This window comes from Centruroides vittatus, unplaced genomic scaffold (genome assembly GCF_030686945.1).
Source record: "Centruroides vittatus isolate TY-2023 unplaced genomic scaffold, ASM3068694v2 scaffold_1167, whole genome shotgun sequence".
In the NCBI taxonomy this organism is placed as follows: Eukaryota; Metazoa; Arthropoda; class Arachnida; order Scorpiones; family Buthidae; genus Centruroides; species Centruroides vittatus.
Window position 1 is genome coordinate 139,381 of NW_027122671.1, and position 22,203 is coordinate 161,583.

At 27.0% G+C, this 22,203-nt stretch overlaps 1 protein-coding gene across 6 annotated transcripts in view; it reads left to right on the top strand.

Annotated features, from left to right (window-relative positions):
• The window catches only part of Nos (Nitric oxide synthase), a 62,657-nt gene that overhangs the window by 27,481 nt on the left and 12,973 nt on the right, over window positions 1-22,203 (top strand). For 4 of the 6 annotated variants that reach the window (XM_067284275.1, XM_067284274.1, XM_067284273.1 and 1 more), the window contains 5 exons: window positions 9,892-10,006; window positions 13,662-13,804; window positions 14,268-14,430; window positions 16,018-16,109; window positions 16,185-16,326. In XM_067284275.1, the coding sequence (XP_067140376.1) occupies window positions 9,892-10,006; window positions 13,662-13,804; window positions 14,268-14,430; window positions 16,018-16,109; window positions 16,185-16,326 (655 nt within the window). Of the gene's footprint in view, window positions 1-342; window positions 417-5,018; window positions 5,091-9,891; window positions 10,007-13,661; window positions 13,805-14,267; window positions 14,431-16,017; window positions 16,110-16,184; window positions 16,327-22,203 lie in introns of those variants that run through there. The other 2 variants (XM_067284276.1, XM_067284278.1) reach the window with 2 other exon arrangements.

Below are 22,203 nucleotides of genomic sequence, written 5' to 3' on the forward strand. Positions count from 1 at the left end.
ATGCTATAAATTACAGATATATGATCACGATACAACGTAAACTCTTCTTCTACAGCGAAAGCTATTAAATGCTACCGGTACAAATAACTAGGACAGCAATGTTATATACAAAGTAATGTTCTACCTTCTAAAAATAAACCTTTTCTGTAGCAAAAGAAAAAAAAATTATATCGAAGAGAGTATCAAAAAACCGTAGACAACATCATGAGGTTAATGTGAAATACTTTTAAATTATGAAACATGAATATCCAAATTTGGATTATTTTGTAAATTTATGAAAGAACATTATTGTTTGAACATATAAAATATTAAGTTAATTAATTTAATTTTGTTTTGAATTTATATTTTATTTATTCTACGCCATTTGGTCTTAGAAATATTGCTGGTATGGCTTCAATTACGACGTAATTAAGCGTGTAAGTAAGTTCTATATATTAATATTATATACTTATGGTATATATTTTAATTAGTTACAAGCGTAAGTAATAAATTTGGAATAGTTTTTTTTAAATATTAAAAATAAACTGATATATTACTATAAATATTATATATTAATAATAAAGTTATTAAAATAATTTTATAAAAGAAACAATTTGAAAATTTATATCTTAGAGTAGTTCGGAGCGCAGTGAGTTTTTACAAAACATTGTTTTTTCATAACGTATTTTAGCAATTTTTACAGTATAGTAGGGGTCCCCAAAATACGGCCTGCAGGCTTCTAGACAATTAAAAAAATATTTTACTTGCGTTAAACGATTCGAACTGAAGTCTGAGACAGTAAGAAATACGGCCACATTTACTCTAAAACAGAGGTCCCATTTTCTCGAAAATCCAAAACTTGGATGACTATCTAACTGCTTCCCAAAATAAACGATATTTGTAATGTATTTTACTTGTGCTCAATGTAATTTCTTAATTCTTAATGTTAATTTACATATATATCTCCGTGTATGATTTCAAATCGCACCGGCCCGCTGCTGTTTTCAGAATTAGTAATGTGGCCCTCTTGAAAAGTTTGGGGACTCCTGCAATATATATATATATATATATATATATAATATATATATATATATGGTGTAACAATATAGCAGACTAAGAATAAACTGAAATTACGCATAATATAACCTACTGTTTTATTAACATAACATTTTTCTGTTTGAATTTCCAAATGGAAAGAGTTAAACCCCCCCAAATCCTTCGTGTGCACAGTCTTGTCTTAGAGGTTGCTTAAAACTGTAATAAATATCTTTGGTTATAATTTAATCTATATAAAAGAATACACAGATCTTATTTCATTTTAAGCCTTCAGAACAAATCTTAATGGATTTTTTTTTTACAAAGATATATATGGTATCTATTAAAATTGTATACATTAAAATAGCTTATTTTCTGTCTCTAGACATGATGTAGCCTATATCCTAATCCTTTTAAGTTCGTTATACCATATAAATCGCATACTATTGAAATCAGAGGAGAAAGAGAAATGTTTAATCTTCATGAAATAGTAATATGTCTGAAATAATGGCATTTATCTGTTTTTTTTTTTTTTTTAAAATATTAAATTATCAAGTCTTTTAATAATAAATGTAAAAAGAAATTTTTTGAAAAGAATATGAAGAAAAGAAAGATACTAATCAATAGTAAAAGATATAGAATTAGCATAAATATTGTAATCAATAATAAATGCTTTTTATTTAGATTATATTTGGTTATAAGAAGATATGAAATTAAGTAATGTTTACATTAAAATGGAGAGAATAAATATTACTTTGTTATCGAACGATTTCGCTTAGAAAAGCTGAATGATTATAAATATGTGACGAAACGATTTTTTAAAAGTGTCCAAGAAAGAAGAAACCTTTTACAAGGTCCGTGAGATAAGTCACGGTCGGAGGATGTCAATCGAATCACGTGACTGTAATCTGGTTCCGCCGGTACCGCGCCCTGGCGGATTTCCTGAGAACTATATTTGATAGGACAAGAAAATCTAAGTAGTACAGAAGAGACGTAACACAATTTATCAGCAAGGAACTAGTCGGAAAGTACAGAGAAATACTTTTCTTTCCTCTTGGGACATTTATTTTGACTATATTCTGTTATTTTATTGTTTACTTTGTCGGTACATTCACTAACCGTACTTTTAAAACGTGGATTCGGCATTTTTTTTACTTTCTCTAAATTGACGCTAAAATCAACCTGAACTTGTGACATCCGCTACATAATTTACTGATAAAGCAACCGAGACATCGCAGCGTAATCATACTTTAATAAAAAGTAGGAAAGTATATATAAAAATTAGATTAATAAATAATTCTAAATGTAGATTAAATGATACTGTGTATACGAATTTTGAAAGTACATTATTTTATGGGCAAAGTTAGAAAAGTGTGAGAAAAGTAATGAACAACAATAGCCTATAGCAAATTCTTTATGTCCAATGCTGTCATTTTGTCTACTGACGTGTCTTCTTATCCCCATAGTTAAAGAAAGAAATAACAAAAATCAGAATGGCTACAGGCACATAAGGAAGACATTGAGTTGATATGTTTTCCGTTGTTTTTTTTACTGTATTCAAGTGGAAACTAATTCTTTAACGCATTGTAATCTATGAACAAATTTAATCATTTAGTACATGATAATATTAGCGATAATTACGTAATTATCGCTAATTTGAAACCTCATATTATCATGTACTAAATGATTAAATTTGTACTAAACAAAGCAAGAATCTTATCGGTTGTTAAGGGTAGATTATAATAATTCACTTTACCTGATAGAAAGTGAATTTATACCTGTTATTACGAAATAATTATTCTTAAATAGAAAATTGTTTCACGTTTTTATAAACATTTTCTAATGTATTTATATAAATAAAAAATATTTCGAAAGCTACACTAGAGAAGTTTTCAGGTAAATTATTTTGCTATGTAAAATAATATTTGAATAATGCAGAATAATATTAATTTATGATGTAGGGTATGCACTAAATTCAATAATTTGATGGCATTTGCAAGAATTTATTAATGCAAAGAAGCAAATTAAGATGACATTTTGTTAAATTTAAAATATTCTAAATGCTTCATAATTTCAACTATGAAAAATTTCCGGTTTAATATGTATTTATAAAAGAGAAAACGTTTTTATTCTAGAATAATTTATGCAATATTCAAGAAGACTTTTCAAAAAAATTGCAATCTATTGAATGAAACATAGTAGACACAAGAATAAATTTTTCTCCCTTTTTTTCAAAATTCCCTGCAAATATCAAATATATATTTAGACTGACTCAGAAATTCAGATGAAATCATGATAAAGTTTTAAAAAAATAATAATATTAACTTATTACAAAATGCCACACAGATCTATGAAGGTTTTTTAAATAAAGTAATATATATATAGCCTATAGAGAGAGATATGTGGCATTTTGTAATATATTTTAATTTATTTAAAAACTTTATCAGTTATTTATAATATGATTCGATATAGATTTTTACCACACAAGAAATATTACGTCAAATCAATTATTTATTTCGATTTTTCTTCGGATGAAAGCGGGAGTGGTTCATCATAATCAACAGATTAGACCGGTGACCTGTATAGTAACGTCGTTTATTCTCAATCCCATTTATTCTCAATTTGCCAATTAAGATAAATATTGTGTAAGTACATGTTAACGAGTTATTTTATTTTTATTTTTTATTAATAACTGCGAATATTTTCTCGGTGTAATAATGTAGAAAATATACTTACACTAATATTGAATGTGGATAAAAAAAATCCAATAACATAAAATGGTATTGAAATAATTCGAAGTAGACGTCAGTTTTTTTTTTGTGGGAAATGTTTGAAGTATTTTAATAAATTTAGCTAACCTCACATTAACCAGTGATTTAAAATCATGTTATAAGGTTGCATTACTCTACTTATTTGATGTTTTAGGGTGGAAGAGCGAAAGCGAATGGTCGGATTCCAATCACGTAAGGTTCGGTTGAATTACTTAGGGATAAGAGGCACCGAAACTATAAAGAAGAGTTCAGTTGTACCCCAGATAACACGCGACATAGAAAGGGGATTACTTTTGATATCTAACTCCATCTATTGTCATAAAAAGCAACTAAAGACAGCCATTAGATTGTAACTCTTTGGCTTTCGTTAGCGTTTTTAGAAGAGACTTTCTTGAATCGAATTATTTTGGATGACTCAAAATTTTATAATGTTATAAATTGAATTGGCAAAAGTATTAAAAGGTTAAATTTAAGAAAAATATAAAAGAAACACATAATTCCTAATCAATTTTTAATTGTAAGCTGGATTTTATAAGTTACTTTATGCTGAAATGATAAATATTTTCAACCTTATTATAATACAAATTATAAAGGGTCTATCGTTTTCTTTTTAATCTTCCAAGTTAAAGAATTTGCTTTATATTTTAAAATATTTAAGAAACTGAATCGATCACTTATCAATTCTTGCGGATTTCTTAATTTATTCTAAATTTATCTGAATACTTCTGAACTTCCGTATTACTAATTACAAGAATCTTATCGGTTGTTAAGAGTAGATTATCTCCTGTATAGTTTAACTTTGAAAGGACCAGATTGGATCCGTTTCTAAGCTTTATTAAACTTATTTATGTAACTATAGCTTTGCAATAGGCTAAATATTTATAGGACGAAGCTACTTTTAGAGCTTAATCCTTTCCAAAGTTTTCAGATCACGCCAAACTGAAGAATCTATAGAAGATCTACAGAAAGTTTTTGATAATTGTCCGAAAAAAACCTCCTTTGTATCGAAATCACGTATAAATTTCGATTTCCATAACGCTATATCCTGAATTTAAAAAAGAAAAAGTTTCTAAAAAAAAAAAAAAAAAAAAAAAAAAATGGCGATTTCCGTTTACGAAAATCCTTCACAGTCTTTTTCCCCCTCTATATTTTAATAACTAATATCAATGAGGTAGTGCGCATGTGCTTAATTCAACGTCACGTGATACTCGCGTCATGGCCTCGGGCTTAACAGCGTGTCAGAAAGATTTTCTCGCAAATAAGTCGGCCAAGCAGAAAACTCGTTTTTATCTTTGTTAATTCTAGGTAAGGTAGGAAAGTTTTCTTTTATTTAGAAAAAAAACCAACAAGTTTTCAAATTAGATATCTTCTACAAAGAAAAATAAAGTAGTTTAACGAGAAAAAAAAAGAAAAAAAAAATTAAAATGAGTTTGAAAATATCGTGTAGTTCAATAGATTTTTTTGGCAAGTTTGCGTTGTTAGACTATACTCGAATAGTTTACAACAATAAATAGAGTTTTACAACGAATATACATCGAAATTGTTAAAGTTCTTTCCGGCTGATCCCTTCTAATATCGAAATTTAACACTAGTTTAGTCTAAATTTGGCTGTGAAAATCAGCCAAATTTAAGCTAAAATTTTAAAATCAAAATTTAAGTATGCTTCAAGTTTACTTAATAGATATTTATAAGATTATAATTGGATTTTATTCGATATCTTCTAGCGATATCAGATATCTTTTAAGATCGCTAGAAGATATCGAATAAAATCCAATTATAATCTTATAAATATCTATTAAGTAAACTTGAAGCATACTTAAATTTTATAAATCATTTTGTTTCTTTTTTTTTTTTTACCATTAATGAGGATCTACAGGATTCAATCATTAAATGTCGATTTAGGTACCATTTAAGAATCTTTTAAACTTTAATGTTTTTATAAATATTTTAAAGCAGATTCATCCAAATAAAAATGAAATAATGATTTTAAAGTATGTTTTTTTTTTTTTTTAATCGTAAATTGGATAATTTATAAGCTTAATGAAGAAATTTTATAAGTTTGTTTTCCTATAAAAATCTTGTTTTTCAATTTTTTTTGCTAAACTAATAAATTAAATTTTCATTATAAATATCACATTTCTTAAAAATTTAATTAGCTTATTACTTTTATAATTTAAAAATATACAAATTATATTAATTTATAAATTTTAATATCTTCCTTTACTTTTTCTCTTCGGTTTATTATTATTATTTTCAATCAGCAGATATAATCATTCGAATATTATTATTATTATTATTATTATTATCTTGTTTAATAGTAAAGTATAAGATTAAGGTTATTCAATTAATTAAGTAACTTAATGTAAGACTTGTACAGTACAATAAACAATTTTGATTAAATTTAACCTTTCAACTAATTGCGAAAAACTTCAAGTTATCAATTTGGATCTACGAGCTTTGCATTAAAGTGCATTAATTCACCTAATATGATAATTTTTTTTTTTGAATCGAATAAAATATAAAAGAGTTTTTATTTGTTTATTTTATTTAAAAATTTAAAAAAGTTTTCGATTTTATTGGTAAATTATTCTGAAAATAAGTAATAACGTAGGTCTGTTAATACGAGAAATGATGCTGGGTTTTTATACATATTCTCTTTATGGTTGAAAATAATATCTTATTATTAAGGTTATAAGTACATTTTTCATCATTTTAATTAGGAATATTAAGTATTTTTCTTTATTAATTATTTTAATAAAGTTTTTTCTGTTTGGATTGTAAAATGGAAGAGGTTAAACCCCCAAAAATTCCCCATTTTTAGCGATTGTTGTTTAAAATTTATGATATTTTATGAAACAAAATTTAACGTTTTATTTTAAAACATAAATAAATACTCCTATAATTTTTTTAAAATGTTTCTCACATTACTGTAATTTGGAGAAGATTTATCACTTTGAATAACTTATATTTTAATTGTTAATAAATATTAACCATTTAAAATATCTTATCTCTCTTGTCTTGTAATCGTATTCCATCGAGAGATATGTCTAGAGGGAAAAGATCCAGCATAATTATTTTTTATTTTCTGCCAAGAAAAAAGTAAAATAAAAGGATTGCCAATTTCGTGAATTCACCGATTAATATTTCACAGAAATATCTGTGAATTATAATACGAAGTATAGCTTCAAGTTATAATAAGGGAGTATGTAGGCGGCATTTACGAAGGAATTTAAAATTTTCTATTTAAAATTAAATTTTATAAATGGAATTCATATTTGTAATTCATTCACAATCGTCAATTGGACATTAAATCATAAAATAGTTTAATAAAATTAAAATATAAGTCATGTTTATAATCAAATTAATAGGCTACAATTACTTGTAAATTGTCGAATATAAAAATAAAATTTAACAGATTTTATGCACGATATAGACGTTTGAATTATCATTGAAAAACACTCTTTATTAAATCTTAGACGAATGAAAAAAGCAATAAAAACCTCTAGCATTAGTTATAAAATATTTGTTAAAAGATTGTAGGATGAGGCAGAGCGACACAAAAGGCAAAACAATCTTCTCAGGGGGTGCCTCCCTGCAAACTGGACTCTATTTAGGTGTTAGACATGTGAATAAAAGCCGGAAAACTCCACGTGGCCAGCCTGTTAGTGAGGCACGAACCCGCGACAAACTACTAGTGTTTAGTGGTTTTATCCACTCGGCCAACGGTGGACGTTTGTCAAAGGAAATGTGGAAAAGTAATTCTGAAATTTACATAATGACATTATTTTTTATAAGTGAATAACCGACTAATTTAGTCATAGAAATCAGCGCTAATTTAATTAATCCCTGAATTTATACTAAATTTTTCAAAATGGATGAAATTCTCACTGTCGTATCAGTTGATTTTCAGCTTTATAAGACATCTTATTACTGATTTTACATTCTACTTTTAGTTTATTTATCGTTGTTTAAATACAATTGCTCTATTTACACGTCCTCTCACACCTACAAGTCACATTTACAAAATATTCGTTTAATACAAAATAATTTCAGAATATTTTAGAAAATTATTATAATTTAAAGTAACTCACAAGCAGTTATTATAAGAAAGTTTAAGCATAGTTCTAACTTATTATAATATATACACATAACTTATATGTATTAATACAAAAATCAAATATTCGTAGATAAAGATGAAAATTATGGGATTTAGTACATTGTAATCATTAAAATTTACAATATTTCTGAAGAATTTTAAAGTTTTCTCGCATAATAAGTCTGTTTTTGGGAGGTCGCTTTCAATTATTCACGTTATTTTCCGCGAATGATGTGCCCATCACGTTACGTGTTATGTGACATGTTATTAAACGCATTAGTTCTGAATGAAAGAGTTTATTGATGAATCATCAAAGATCATAACCCTGTCTAACGTTAACCCAATTAGCCTCTTCAAGTTCGTTAGAGCCATATAAGGCTATATTTATTGTTACCATTATTACGTTTAATGGGTTTACATAATATTTAGATTACAAAACAAATGAATATATTTTTCAGAAAATTTCATATGAAAATTTACCTGGAAAGTATACCTTAATGGTTAAATGATAGACTTAAGCGATATTCCATTAAGACAGACACTTCCATTAAGAGAAAACAGAAATAAATGGAATTCGATCCAAGAAAATTATACTTAAGATTTGTCAGAGGATAGCCATTTTTATTTTTAAAAATTAGCTTAACGAATATAAAATTTGCAGGATGTAGAAAAATAAATTTGATTATATTTAAAAATTTAATGGAGGAAAAAAACTCTGTACGAAGCAAACGATCTCCTTTGGATAGATTTTATACTATTCTTAATATAATTTGCCAAAATGTTTAGTTTTTTTCCCTAGTAGTTTTTTGAAACGAGTTTACAAGGAAAAATAATTTGAAATCAATATATAATGCAGTTTTACGAACACAGATATATACCAAACAACTGTATAAATAGCCTTGTTTACACGTAAACGTAGATTACTCATATGCAAAAATTAAACCAATAGAAATTTACATAAATCAGCTAAAATAACTTTTAAATGTACCCATACAAACGTTCAATCTTCACCATAAATCCTTTAATTTACGATTGAAGATTTTTAATTATAAAATCTATTGTAAAAAGTCTTCATTCGTAAATAATGTTAGGTTTAAGTAATAAATAAGATATTGATGATAATATTATTATTATTTTACTTTTTTTACGTTATACAAATTGAAATTATACTGAATAATTTTTCGAAAACTACAGTTAAAAACACGAAAAGTTTATGGAGATTATATAGCATTAGAAATATATTTAAAGTATTTCAACAAGAAAAGATATTAAATTAAAACTTCTAGAATGAGATTATACAAACAGCTTAATTCAATTTATCGGTTTTAGTATTCAAGATGTTTTCTGTTTTATGTAATCCCATAAAATCTTTCGTATTTTTTACTTAAATCTTCTTTTTATTTTCATGTTAAATTGTGTAAAAAACAATTCTAGTGGTTGAAAAATTTAAAATCGGTCCTTCGTAATTTACTTGTTATATTAGCATTCATTTATATCTTTAAAGTGGGCATTACCTATTCAATATTATAATCAATTAATAAGTAAATTTTACTGTAAACCGATACGTATGCGGCATTTAATATTAGCGTTATTATTCAAAGTTTTTAATTAAATCCCGATTAATATTTAATTTTTGAAGCGTTAAATTGCTAAAATTAGCGAAAATTTAAGATAATTTTTCTAGCTGAATTACGTAAAAACATTTCGCGCAACCGATTCTATAAATACGTAAAGCGTATGGTATATTGAATAATTTTTGAATCAGCATGACATCAGCTATTCGTAAAATTGTGCTTACAAAAATAAGTATTAACATTGTATTGGCCTTTTTCTTAGAAAGCGAAATCTTACTAAACAAGTATCAGAAATACAACGTCCTGTTGTACTTAATAACTTTACTCAAACTTCTCCCTCCATGTAACTTTGTTTGATGCGGGTAAATGAAGTATTATCTGCAATTCATTATAAATTTGATTGTGTTAGAGATGTTTTAACTTATTTTTTTTTCAGTCCAGAGTCCAAATCTTCCAGTACAATGACGTCTCCGTGCAGACGTCCGATTCGCCTACGACATATCACTACGGGTCATACAATACTCGATTCTTTACATCAGAAATGCACTGAAGTAAGTGACTAATTCATATTTATAATTTATTTTAGTCTTGTTTCCTACCCTATCTTTTTAATATTTAATTTGTTTTTTCTTTACATTTAACTTGGTGACCATTTAAATTAACTTAACGATAAGGTGTTTAATTATAATACCACGTTTATTTAAATGAGAAAATAGAGTCCAAATGATATTTCAGTAGACATATCGATTACATATTTATTAAGATTCCAATTTCCACTAAATTTAACATTTAAGTAATTTCTTCATTTCTTCCAGACTTTAATTTTAATGGTAAGAGATTTAATCTTTTTCTTACAACATAATCATACTAGACCATTTAGTATGCACGAATATCTTTGAATTAGAAAAGTTTTATGTCGGGATATAATGTGTTAGTATTTATCATTTATACGCTATGCATTAAATTGATGAATATTTATATATTATAGGCTATACTTCAATAAGATGTACTTAACAAAGATAATTTTAATTAAAACTTTAAACAAACCAATGGTTTCTACACAATCATTATACCATGAATTATTTTTATAAAGATTATAGCAAATATATCATTCATTTTAGTCTATGAAGATAGGCGCTGGCTTCCATAAGCCACTGTCGATTTTTAGGCAAAATGCAAAGTTAAGATTCAAGAAATGGGATTTAAAGGAAAATGAGAGTCATTAGAACCATTAGGAACATCTTGAAGTTGTCGCCAACGATTTCCGGATGTGGAAGAACTATATATTGATCGAAAATTTGACACTCGATTGGTAAACGAAATAAAACTAAGAAAAAAAAACTCAGAAATAAACGCAAAAGTATATCCAAGAATTAAATTTTTCAAGGAATCCATTTCCATTGTGTCTATTTTAAATAACTAAAGAGCATGGAAGATGTATTCCCCTGTTTATACCGCAATTAATTATCGTATATATCAATTTTCTTTGAAGAAGTTGGAAATAAAAACCACGTCAAATGACCGGATGTTTTTATTTTGAATCTTCCTGCATTATATTAGGAGGAAAAAATATATCCGCGAAATGCTCCCAATTTCTATCGATCATGTGAAAAAGGAAACTTAATGCCTTTCGTTTATAGTTTCAAATAAATTATTACCTTTATCTAAATTTATTGATCCGTATCTTTGTAATTATAAACAGAAAAATATCATAATTTCTTTAAATTTTATTTACATTAAGTAGATAATTTGAATAATATCGAACATTTATTATACAAATATATTTTAAGATAATTAAAAAATGAAGTTTTCTTCTGTTGTAGAACATTTTATTATTGATATATCAAAAAGATTAAGTGAGTGACACTTATATGAAGTTGTTCTTTTATAAGAATGAATGTTACTCTTACGAGACGATATGGAATTAAGCTGCTCGTAGAGTTACCTATAACTAAGACAGGTAAACCATAAATTTACAAGACATTGTCTATTATTTAAAGAGGAATGAAACGAGATCCTTTGAAGTGGAGAAGATAACCTTGAAAATCGAAACATTAAGTTAATGTACAGTTAAGCAATAGAAATCTATCGCTTGCAGGTGTTAAAATCGGCATTAAATTTTGCTATAATCCATTAGCAAAAAAGAAAAAAAAAACACACACATTTTCTTTTTAGGAAATTAATTATCCGACATTAAAACTTGGTCGACTGAATTTCATAAATATTCTGCTCCTATAGAGTCTGGGGTTAATTTATAGCAGCAAATAGAATCTGATAAATATCAAGTCATTTGACTTGTTAATTTATGCAGTTATGACATTTTGACAGTTTAGTATTTAGGAGAAATATAACGATATTTCAGTTTGCGACTATAATTTACCGCACTTATCCTCTGTTTCTTTCATTTAAGGCGCAAAATTCGATTAGAAATTTTTGGCGAAATTTTACAAAAATGTAAAAAGAAAAACGCTATAAAAATGACAATTTCTTTTTTTTTGCCTGTCGCAAAAAACTTTAACGTCACGTTGACGAAATATGTCCAATATTGTTGACTTAACAACCTATATCTTGAGATTAAACATTACAATAAAGAAACTTCCGAAGATAAGAGTGTTATCGGTCCCTTTTTTTACCTCCAAAACTAATGGAAGTGTCGTGTAAGCATTGTTTGCGAGCCGTATTGCTAATGATTAGCAAATCAGTCACATAAAAAAAGTATTTTCTTTAGATCTACAAACTTTAGATAGAATAATCTTGGCGACATTTTAAAGTCTCTTTAAATATATATATAGAAAAAAAAGTTTGAATAATTAACGTAAATAAATCTCAAAAAGCATTAAGTTTTTCTCTTCTAAAACAATGGTTATCCCCCTTTTTAAATTACTTATCTTATGCTTGCGAGGTTTAATCCGATAGAATTTTTCAGCATTAACCGAAAACAAGGAAAAACTGTTCAAACTATAAGAAAACTTTTTAGTTATTTAGTATAGAATCTAATTAAAAAGTAAGCTTAGACCAGTTTTGCGAAACTAAATTTTAAAATAATTATAGGGTTTTCTATTATTTAATTGTAAATCACATATTTTAATGTTGTAAGACTATTCGGTAAATCAAAAAGTGCCATAAATATCGACTGTGATATTTCGTAAAAGTTATTCTGATATATTTTATAGACATTGAAGCTGAAATACTCATTCCATGCAGCTGCCTCCAGCACAATTACGAATCACGTCATATGATACTATTTTATGTTGTACCATAATGATTCTAATTTATTTTACCATCTTAATCAAGTAATTGTAATTTTGTTATGTTCTTTACTGTTTAATCAATCAATATATTTAATTATTAAATGTTCAATAGGTCTTAACCATAAACACTTCAGTGTACCTAATCAATAATCAATGTTATTGATTGATAACGATTCATATCTATCAATCGATAAAATCAATGCTATAATATCCACTTCTGTAAGATTAAATAGCCTTAAAAGAGATGAATTGTGACGATAATGATGAATTACAATTAATAATATAATGTAAATTAGTTAAGTTCAAGTAAGGAATTTCATTTAATGAACTAAAAAAAATTCCAGTTTTTAAATGAATTATTATTAAATAAATAATTAAAATTGATAATTAATGAGTTATTTTTCTATTTAAAATGAAATTTAAAGTTACTCATCCAAAAATAATCTGTTATTATATAAAAGTTTAATTATAATAACAGATTATTTTTATGTCAATTTGAAAAATTCTAAACATTAAAATAATAAGTTAATTAACTATATCAATTAATACACGATCAATTTTAATTAATAACGATATTCAAGAACTGTTTCTGAATGTTAACAATGTCATTAATGTAAATTCTTATATCCTTAAAATGGAATTTTCTTCGTTAAAAAGTTTAATTTCTCACTTATTTTGTCAAGAATAAAACAATTCTTTCATAATATATAGGCTATATTTTTTAAATAATGTAAAATAAAAATATTTAGGACATGATATTTAATATACGAAAGGGAAATATTTTTATGAGTTAATCGTTTTAAAAATATCAAATAAACTAAATAAAACAATGCATATTTTTATTACTAAAAAAGAATAATTAAAAAATTAAACTGAAAAACTAAATAACTTATAAAAATCTTTTTTTTTTAGATTTTAAATAAATATTTTAATTAATTTTTAAAAAAATTTCCAGCCCGTTCAGTGTACAAGTTCGGTTTGTGCTGGATCATTAATGAGCACACCTTCTAAAAGACCGCCAGGTACTGCAAGGTGTAAAGAAGAAGTAATCGAACAAGCTAAAGCATTCTTTGATCAATACTATCTCAGTATTAAGAGGTAAGATACTTCGAGTATCTTTAACTCATAATAATGAATGGAATTTAAATATTTTTATATGTGAAATTGCCAGCATTCTGAAAGTTTTCTCAATTTCAACCGTTTTCCCGCATATTTTCAAGAAACTTGATTGAAACTGTACACAAGTAACACGCTTTAGAGGAATAATAATGAAATGCCAAACAGTTTATATGATAATTGAATTGTAGAAACAAAATATTCCGATTTAGACCCCTATTCATAAATACAATATCTCTCTCCACTCCATCAGGTTATAAAAAAACGTTTTCTACTTTAAAATAAACTAAAATTTAGACTTTGGGGACAGTTTTTAATCTAATTTTAGCTCACTAGAGGAGGATATTTTATCTTCTAAAATGGGTGGAGATAGATCTTATTACTTCATTAAAAGTTTATTATTTAATTTGTTATTAATTTTATTATCTGTTTGACTTTTCTTCAGATATAATTCGACTCATCACAAGCAAAGACTTTCGGAAGTCGTAGCTGAAATATCGGAGAGAGGAACATACGAGCTGAAAGAAACTGAATTAGTTTATGGTGCTAAATTAGCTTGGAGAAATGCTCCAAGATGTATCGGTCGAATTCAATGGTCGAAATTACAGGTATTTAATTAATTAATGCATACGAATTGTTAATAAATATTGATTAAGAATAATTAAAAGGAATAAAGTATAAAAATTACTTGTAAATAAATTAATAACAATTACGCAGAGATTTATTATCGCTATAAAAAAAAAAAAATTGTTCAAATAATAGATGTTTAGGAACAATGGAGCGATCGTGATTTATCTAGTTCGAGATCAATCAAAAGTAGTTACAACATTTAATCGAGATCTACATAATTACCGGAGATTAAAATTAAGATTTCCAGAATGATTTTTTTCTCCTCATTCCTCTTAAGTTTCTAAATTATTATATAACAAAAAGTTTATAATTATAGAAAATTCATTGCTCCTGAATATTAATCATAATGTGATTGATGACGAATGGAGATTAGTATTTAATCCAGTTTAATCCAATATTAATCATTATATGTCGCGATTAATCAAATTAAAGATAGAAAATTTTATCTCCGATGTAATTAAAATTCTGGAATGTGAAAAGATTTTTAAAGAACAAGAAAATTTAATAAGCGAAATAATTTTGTGTCGTATAAAGAATGTTATTTTCTAATATATTTTTTATTTTATTCAGTTAAATTTATTACTTAAATATAATAATAGATAAGCATTGAGATTTCTCCTTCGTGGAATTTATAAAGATAACGTTTGTAGGTTGGCTCGTTGTTTTACGTAACGGTGCTTATTGTGCGTTACGTAAAATTGATTCGGTAAATATTGCAAGTCAGTCAATAATAAAAATAAGATTTATACGTAACACTTAGATATAATAAACAGATTTCAAATAAATTCATTTAAAACGATAGTCTAATTATAAAGAATTTGATTTGAGTTATATTTAACATCCGATAACACCGTAATGAAAAGACAATGTAAACAATCAACAGATATTAAAGATAAGCGAGTGCTTGTAATATTTCTTAAACAAATAATGTATAAGGAAAAAACTTTTCATTAAATATCGAGTCGTATATTTTATATTCCATGTAAAGTATAAACTTCTAAGAAATTTGTGTAAATATCAATAAATTAAACTAATTAGAATTCCAATAAAATCGCGTCAAATGTTTACATTCTTTATTTACAACACACAGGAATTTTTATTTCTTAAAAATATCAAAGATTTATAATAGAAACAAAGCTAATTTACTTCTCGTACGAGAGATTAAGTTCATTCATATTTCGGTTTCGATTCAGATAATAACAACTTCATTTATCAAACGAAACTATCAACTTCTAAATCTCGAAATCTTCCCAAATAATTTGTAATATTTAACACAAGCGATACAGAATAGTGAAAATTCATAAAGTTACAAAGAAATTAAGTATAATTGAATGATAAATGCTTGTTCTAGATATTGCCAGAATAACGAACTAAAACCTGATACATGTATTTATTTAGTATTTGAAATGAACTTCTACACGTAATAAGTTATGAAAAATATCCAAAATAATGTGTTTTTGCTCCCAAAATATTTACAACAATTCGACAAATTTTCTAATGAAAAGTATTTATATAAGGAATTCGTATGAAATTGGAGTTTATAAAAATAGTCATTATTTATTTAGGTATTCGATGCCAGATACACAGTCACTGCAAGAGACATGTATGAAGCAATATGCACTCATATCAGATACGCTACTAATAAAGGAAACATAAGGTATAAAAGTTTATAAAGTAGTTAATGAAGAGTTGCTTGAATAAAAAAATGAAATATAATATTTGTATTTTATAGATCAGCAATCACCATTTTCCCTCAAAGAACAGACGGGAAGCATGATTATCGCATTTGGAATAGTCAATTAATACAATACGCGGGCTATCGTCAGAGTGATGGAAGCATTGTGGGTGATCCCATAAATGTGGAATTTACGGAAGTAAGTGGCGCCATCTCCTGTTTTAATTTACAAGCAAATAGTATTATTAATATTAAATAATTAATTTTAGTTTTTAAAGATATTTTCATTTGCATGTTTACTTCTTGTCAAACTGACGTAACTGTAAAACTTTCCTTCGAACTTTTTGATTTTCATTATGTTTGATCGAGAGATTCAGAATTAGCTTCGGGGATAGTAAAAGTGTTAGAATATTAACTTATATTTTTCTTCATATTTATTTTTCTTCAACGCTTTAATTTTCATACAGATGTTATTAATGTTTTTATTAGTTTGGCTCAGTTTCTGAAGTCGTTAATTCATTTAAAACTTAAATGAGTTGATAATAAGCTGAATAATCTTGTTTACCCAAACATCACCTAGTAATAATTCTTCTCTTTTAAAGGGAAAATATTCTTTTTTCCCTTGACAGAAACCAAGAAAAAGGAGGATATCTTAAATTAGGAGCGAAATAAGAAATATTAAAGCTCAGAAAGATTGCTTTCTTCCATTGCAATTGTAAAAAAGAAATTTAGTGGAAAGTAAAATTCCAATTGAAAGTTAGCAGATAAAATTTCGTTTAACGATTATTTATTTTTTTATTCGCTAACTTGTATTGGAATTTTCTTATATTAGTTTTGTATTTACACGTATAAATTTTTTTTTTAAATTTCAGTAACTTTCCTCAATATAACCAAGTGAAATAAATTAAATACTAAAAATGCATTTTACATTGAATATTTCGAGTTTTTCTTAGATAATTTTCAGTTATTAAAAACAAATATGCACTTATTTTTAATTGAAAATAATAACTTAGCTTCGAAAATAATTTGAATGTTCTTTCGCGTATAATTATTTTATAATTTTTGGAATATTTTTAGATTCGAAATTCTATTTTAAATGAATTTTTCATTGTTCTTAAAATTAGTTTCTCGTGAAAACTTTTAGTAATTTATTAGTAATTTTAATTTTAACCAAAGTTTCATTTCTATTTTTCTTTTTGTAGGCTATTTTGAGTGTAGAGATAAAACTTATTTATAATATTATACAGGGTGTCCCAAAAGTGTCCGTACTGCGACACAAATCAAGCCCACCAGTGGCCGAATAAATAAAACCATTGGAAACTGGTAGTTGGTTATTGGTTCGTGCCTGACCAATGAGCTGGCCACCATGCTGTGTTCTGGGTTTTCTTCGTGTGTCTGACACCTAAACAGAATCCAGTTTCCACATAGGAAGTTCTGCTAGATGTTACCCAACTGGCAGATCACCCATGTTGCCTTAATCCGTCAATCCACTGATACAAATCTTAATGCTGACATTTTAATGTTTTGTGAATACATTTCACCTTTGTTTGTATGGAAACTTTTCGGGCACTCTGTAGATTATGCAAATTTGTTGTTATTTATGTAAATTAGATGTAATGTCTCAATTATTAATGTTTTAAAATGGTAACAAGTTAGAAGGTAAGCAATGAAAATTTACGTACTGTTCTTCCTAAAGTAATTGACTAATTCCTGACTCTAATTCTTGATTATAAATACAGAAGCAAGGATTACAAATTGACGGTAAGATAACATTAAAACAGTAATTAATAAACAGGTATATTTCCACTGTTTTAAAAAATTAAATTTAGAGTTGTGTTATTGGATTTTGGATAATTTTATCATACAACTAATACACGTATCGCTTAACTGGTTAAATTAAATACAAATATTTATATATGAGAATAAATGAAATCATAGAAATTAAATAAATTAGGAATTATCTGACATATTCTCGTTACTAGATTGTTTTTTTTCTACTAGAAAGTTACTTGTGTAATCTGTATAAATAACTTAAAGTCTTATCCAATAAATGAACTCTACTTAGTGATAACGTTCGTTGGAAAAAGTCCTATTAAGAGAAATAAACTTTCTTTTTCTCTTCGATTTTCTGTCATCCTTGGTTCTAAAGATTTGCAGGATTAACAGATCAAACCAAATTCACATAATACGCGTTTAACTCAAAAAGTATATACTGGACCATTAATTATATTTGGTCTATGTTACTAAAGCATTATGAACTTCTAAAATCTTGAATTAAGCAAATATTAAATGCCGGTTGGTGGTTTACGTTTGATATTGCTGACACTTGCTCTTTTCTTATAATTAATCCTAATCAAACAAGGCATTTGGAACAGGTTCGTTCGGACCGGACCACGATCGGACCACCTTATGCTGACAACGTTACGAGTACAATTCTAGTTTAAATCATCCGGTAGCGTGACTTTGAAATTAGAACAAACTGTCAGAACAAACCAATAGACTTTTCCGTAGGATAAAGTGTTATTGCTTTTTCTCACTCTCGGGAACACATATACTTCTACACAGGGAGATTTAAAAGTTAAAAAAGTCGAAATAGCTAGGTAAAAATTAAAAGTTAAATCTTTATAATGAAACTAGATCATTGTCATAATTATGGCAACTACTCTTCGTTTATGAGCCGGACAATCTTTTTCCTTCTTACAGCTCTGTTATGACTTTTCGAAAAGTTTCTATCCGGCCCGCGAGAACTTTAATAGATTATTAAATTGGAAAAATAGCTAACTAATTAATAGTTATTTTTCGAAAACGATAAGAGAAATAAATGTAGTAATTAACTTCTTTTTTTATTTATTTCATATTTGCAAACTAAAAATTTACAGGTCACAAGAAGGCGTCAATTAACTACTACGGCCCGCGGAAGAAACGTAAAATTTATTCTGGCCCATGTTATAAAAAGGTTGCCCACCCTTGATCTATGATATAATCCAAATAGCGTTAAAGAGATATGCAAAGAAACATATTTGAGCTTTGCAGCTCTCCAGCTTAGAGTAGACGAGTTTCTTCAAGTATTCTATACCAAGCTCGTGATGCCAAACTTTTAACATACTTCTGCAGTTTCAGTTTATTTTCAACTTTCTTCTTTGAAATTTCTGTACCAATAATATGTCAATAGTTCTCAACAGAGTTGAGCTCAAGACATAGCATTTGATCTGGGTGACACTCTACATTCACAGACAAATTTATAAAGCTTAATCTGTTGACACCGTTACTGAATATTCATTTTCACATTGTTTGAATTATCGGACGGTTTAGTTTCTGCTTTAAGTAAGTAATCTCTGTTGTAGGACTCGCCATTACTACACCTAATTTTTTTTTTCGACATCAGTTCTTTGCAAGTAAAATTTGGGTTAATTCGAAAACCTAATAGTATCTCTTACGTCAGTCCTCAAATCCGTGTACTGTTTAGTCCAGATAAACCACTGTCTGTACCTTTTACTCGCCAGTAATGATTTTTTACATAGATGATAGGCTTTTAAACTCATGCTGCCTAGGCGACGTTACACAGTGCTTTCGCTTTTATGCCATTCTGCTCTTCAGACTTAACGTGGTTCAGAAGAGCTAGCACTATGTTCTGGCGGGCTGAGACGTTATAACATCATATCCTGACAGCATATTTACCTCCTGATTAAGCTTTTCTTTAAATGCTACTATATTTACATGTAACAAACGCACAATTGTTGATTGATGTTAATGCAATCTGCGCTGTTTCGCGGGAGGATAAACCTTCAGCATTCAAATCAACAGCTTTAAATTTTTTGCATGATGATAACTGTCGAAAACTTTCCATTTTGCTTACAAAAGCGCAGCGTCTTTGCACGAATTTACATACCAACGGTTAATAGAATCACCGGATATATTGCTGCATTAGACTTTGTCAGTCAATGAAAAGTGTTCTCATGATTAGGCTCTATGTCATAGAGCCTAATCATGAGAACATTATAGAGTCTATGATGTCAGGGATGATACAATACTTACAGTTTGTTGTTGGTCTGTATCAAAATTAGGCTATACTTTACTAAAAAATAAACATATTTATATAAGATATAAGCAAAAATTTGCACAAAATAGAAGGGTCACAACAATTGTAGTGTATACGATTCAAGTGAAAACACACTATACTCAATTTCATCTGTGGTCATTTAGTGAACACGTTTGATCCTCCCGTAATTCTGTCCAGATTTTAAATAGGTGCCGAATAATCGGTGGTCAACCTTTTTTTTGTTTTATAAATAACAGTTGAATAAATTACTTAAAAATTAGATAAAATATTGAAAGCCTTTCTCGTTTTTCTCTTTGTAAAAGATCCGCATTGATAAAACAATTCAGGCTTTTTTCTGTTTACCACATAAAATTCTTCTTCTTGCATTTCTATTTTTGTAAATTTGAATTCTTGATTCACAAACTCATTTTGGAAAGGTAACCAATAATAAAATTAATCAATTGTGATATTAAAATCATTGCATGTAAATTATTAAATTTTCTAAGTGATTATAAAATTTATCTTTAACATGTTATCATTTTTATGTTTGCAAACAATAAATTTTTCTATAAAATTATAATTTTCTACTTTGTATTATAAATATAATTGATGCCATTTCTATTTCAAATTATTATAAGGGGTCATCAAACATGAAATTCCCAAATTATTATTTTTTTATAACTTTGTTACCTGATGGATAATTGAACTGATAGATGCTGATATACAAGAGGTATTAGTTAATGATGTTGATACCTAAATCATTTTAAAAAGAAATAATTAATATTTTAATTATAAATCTTGATTCATATCTTTATTTTATTTTATTTTAAAAATTAATTACGCTAGAAATAAATCCATTACAGATAATCAATAATTTTAGTAATTATATCTAATAGCAGTCTTCAGAAATAAATAGTAGTTAGCATAATATGCAGAAGCTCTGAAAAGAAAAGTCATTATTATACTAAATATCAATGCTTAAATTTTAAATATATTTTATTCATGAAGGAATTAAGTAAACAAAACAACAAATGACATTTACAGAAATTTCTTACTGTTGAAGCGATTTATTTGTAGTTTTTCCCTTTCTTTATCGGTCCAGAAATTTAATTCGCCTCTCTCACGCTTCTCGAATACTATTTGTTCCGCGAAACAACTTCAAAAAAGTGAAGTTTTGTATAATGGAAATTTTATTTCTATCATTTTTAAGTGGAAAAAATTACAGAACATTTACTGTATGGAGAGGTGTCGGAGCTTTATAAATTTCAGAAAGTGGCCATTATTTCTCTGTAAATCAAGAAAAACTTAAGTAATTTCGATTTTTAATATTTATTGTGACATCGTCAAAATGCCAGGCTGCAAATTTTTAATCATATTTTAATTTAAATAAATATAACTTATGACGTTGAATATGAAATTGTGATTACTTTTTCTTTCTGACGACATTATTTTTTACGTGACTTTTATCGTAGAAAATATTAGACCACGCGAATATTGTACACCTTTCATCATCGAATGATATATTACTGATCTCACTTTATCGTAAGGATCAATTCTATACCAAATTTATCGCTCTATATGATAAGGTAAACATTTTAAATGGGAATCACGTGACCGGAAGTTGATATATAGTTAGAGTTTCCGACCCCTAAGCTTTCAATACTTAATCCGGATTTTCAATTATCTAATTGCATTCTCAAGATTTACAAAGGACAGATGGACGAAAGAGGGAATGTACAGTACAGGTCTGCAATTAAAAATTGCAACTCAATAATAGCAAAACGTCAATAAAATATATTAATATTAATATGCGATTACTGCTTTATGTAAATAATTAATTAATGATATTTATTCATTTATTTTTTTATCTTAAGTTGAGTGTAACCTCTTCGGTTATGCACTCGATCTCTAGCAAATAGGGTTAGAAATGTAATGCTTTTTCTATAGAAAAAAGTTCTCGGAAACAGTAAATTGTTTCTATCTACTTCCGTTTCTAAGAATTTTTGGAAAAGGATCTTTCTTCAGAAACAGTATGAC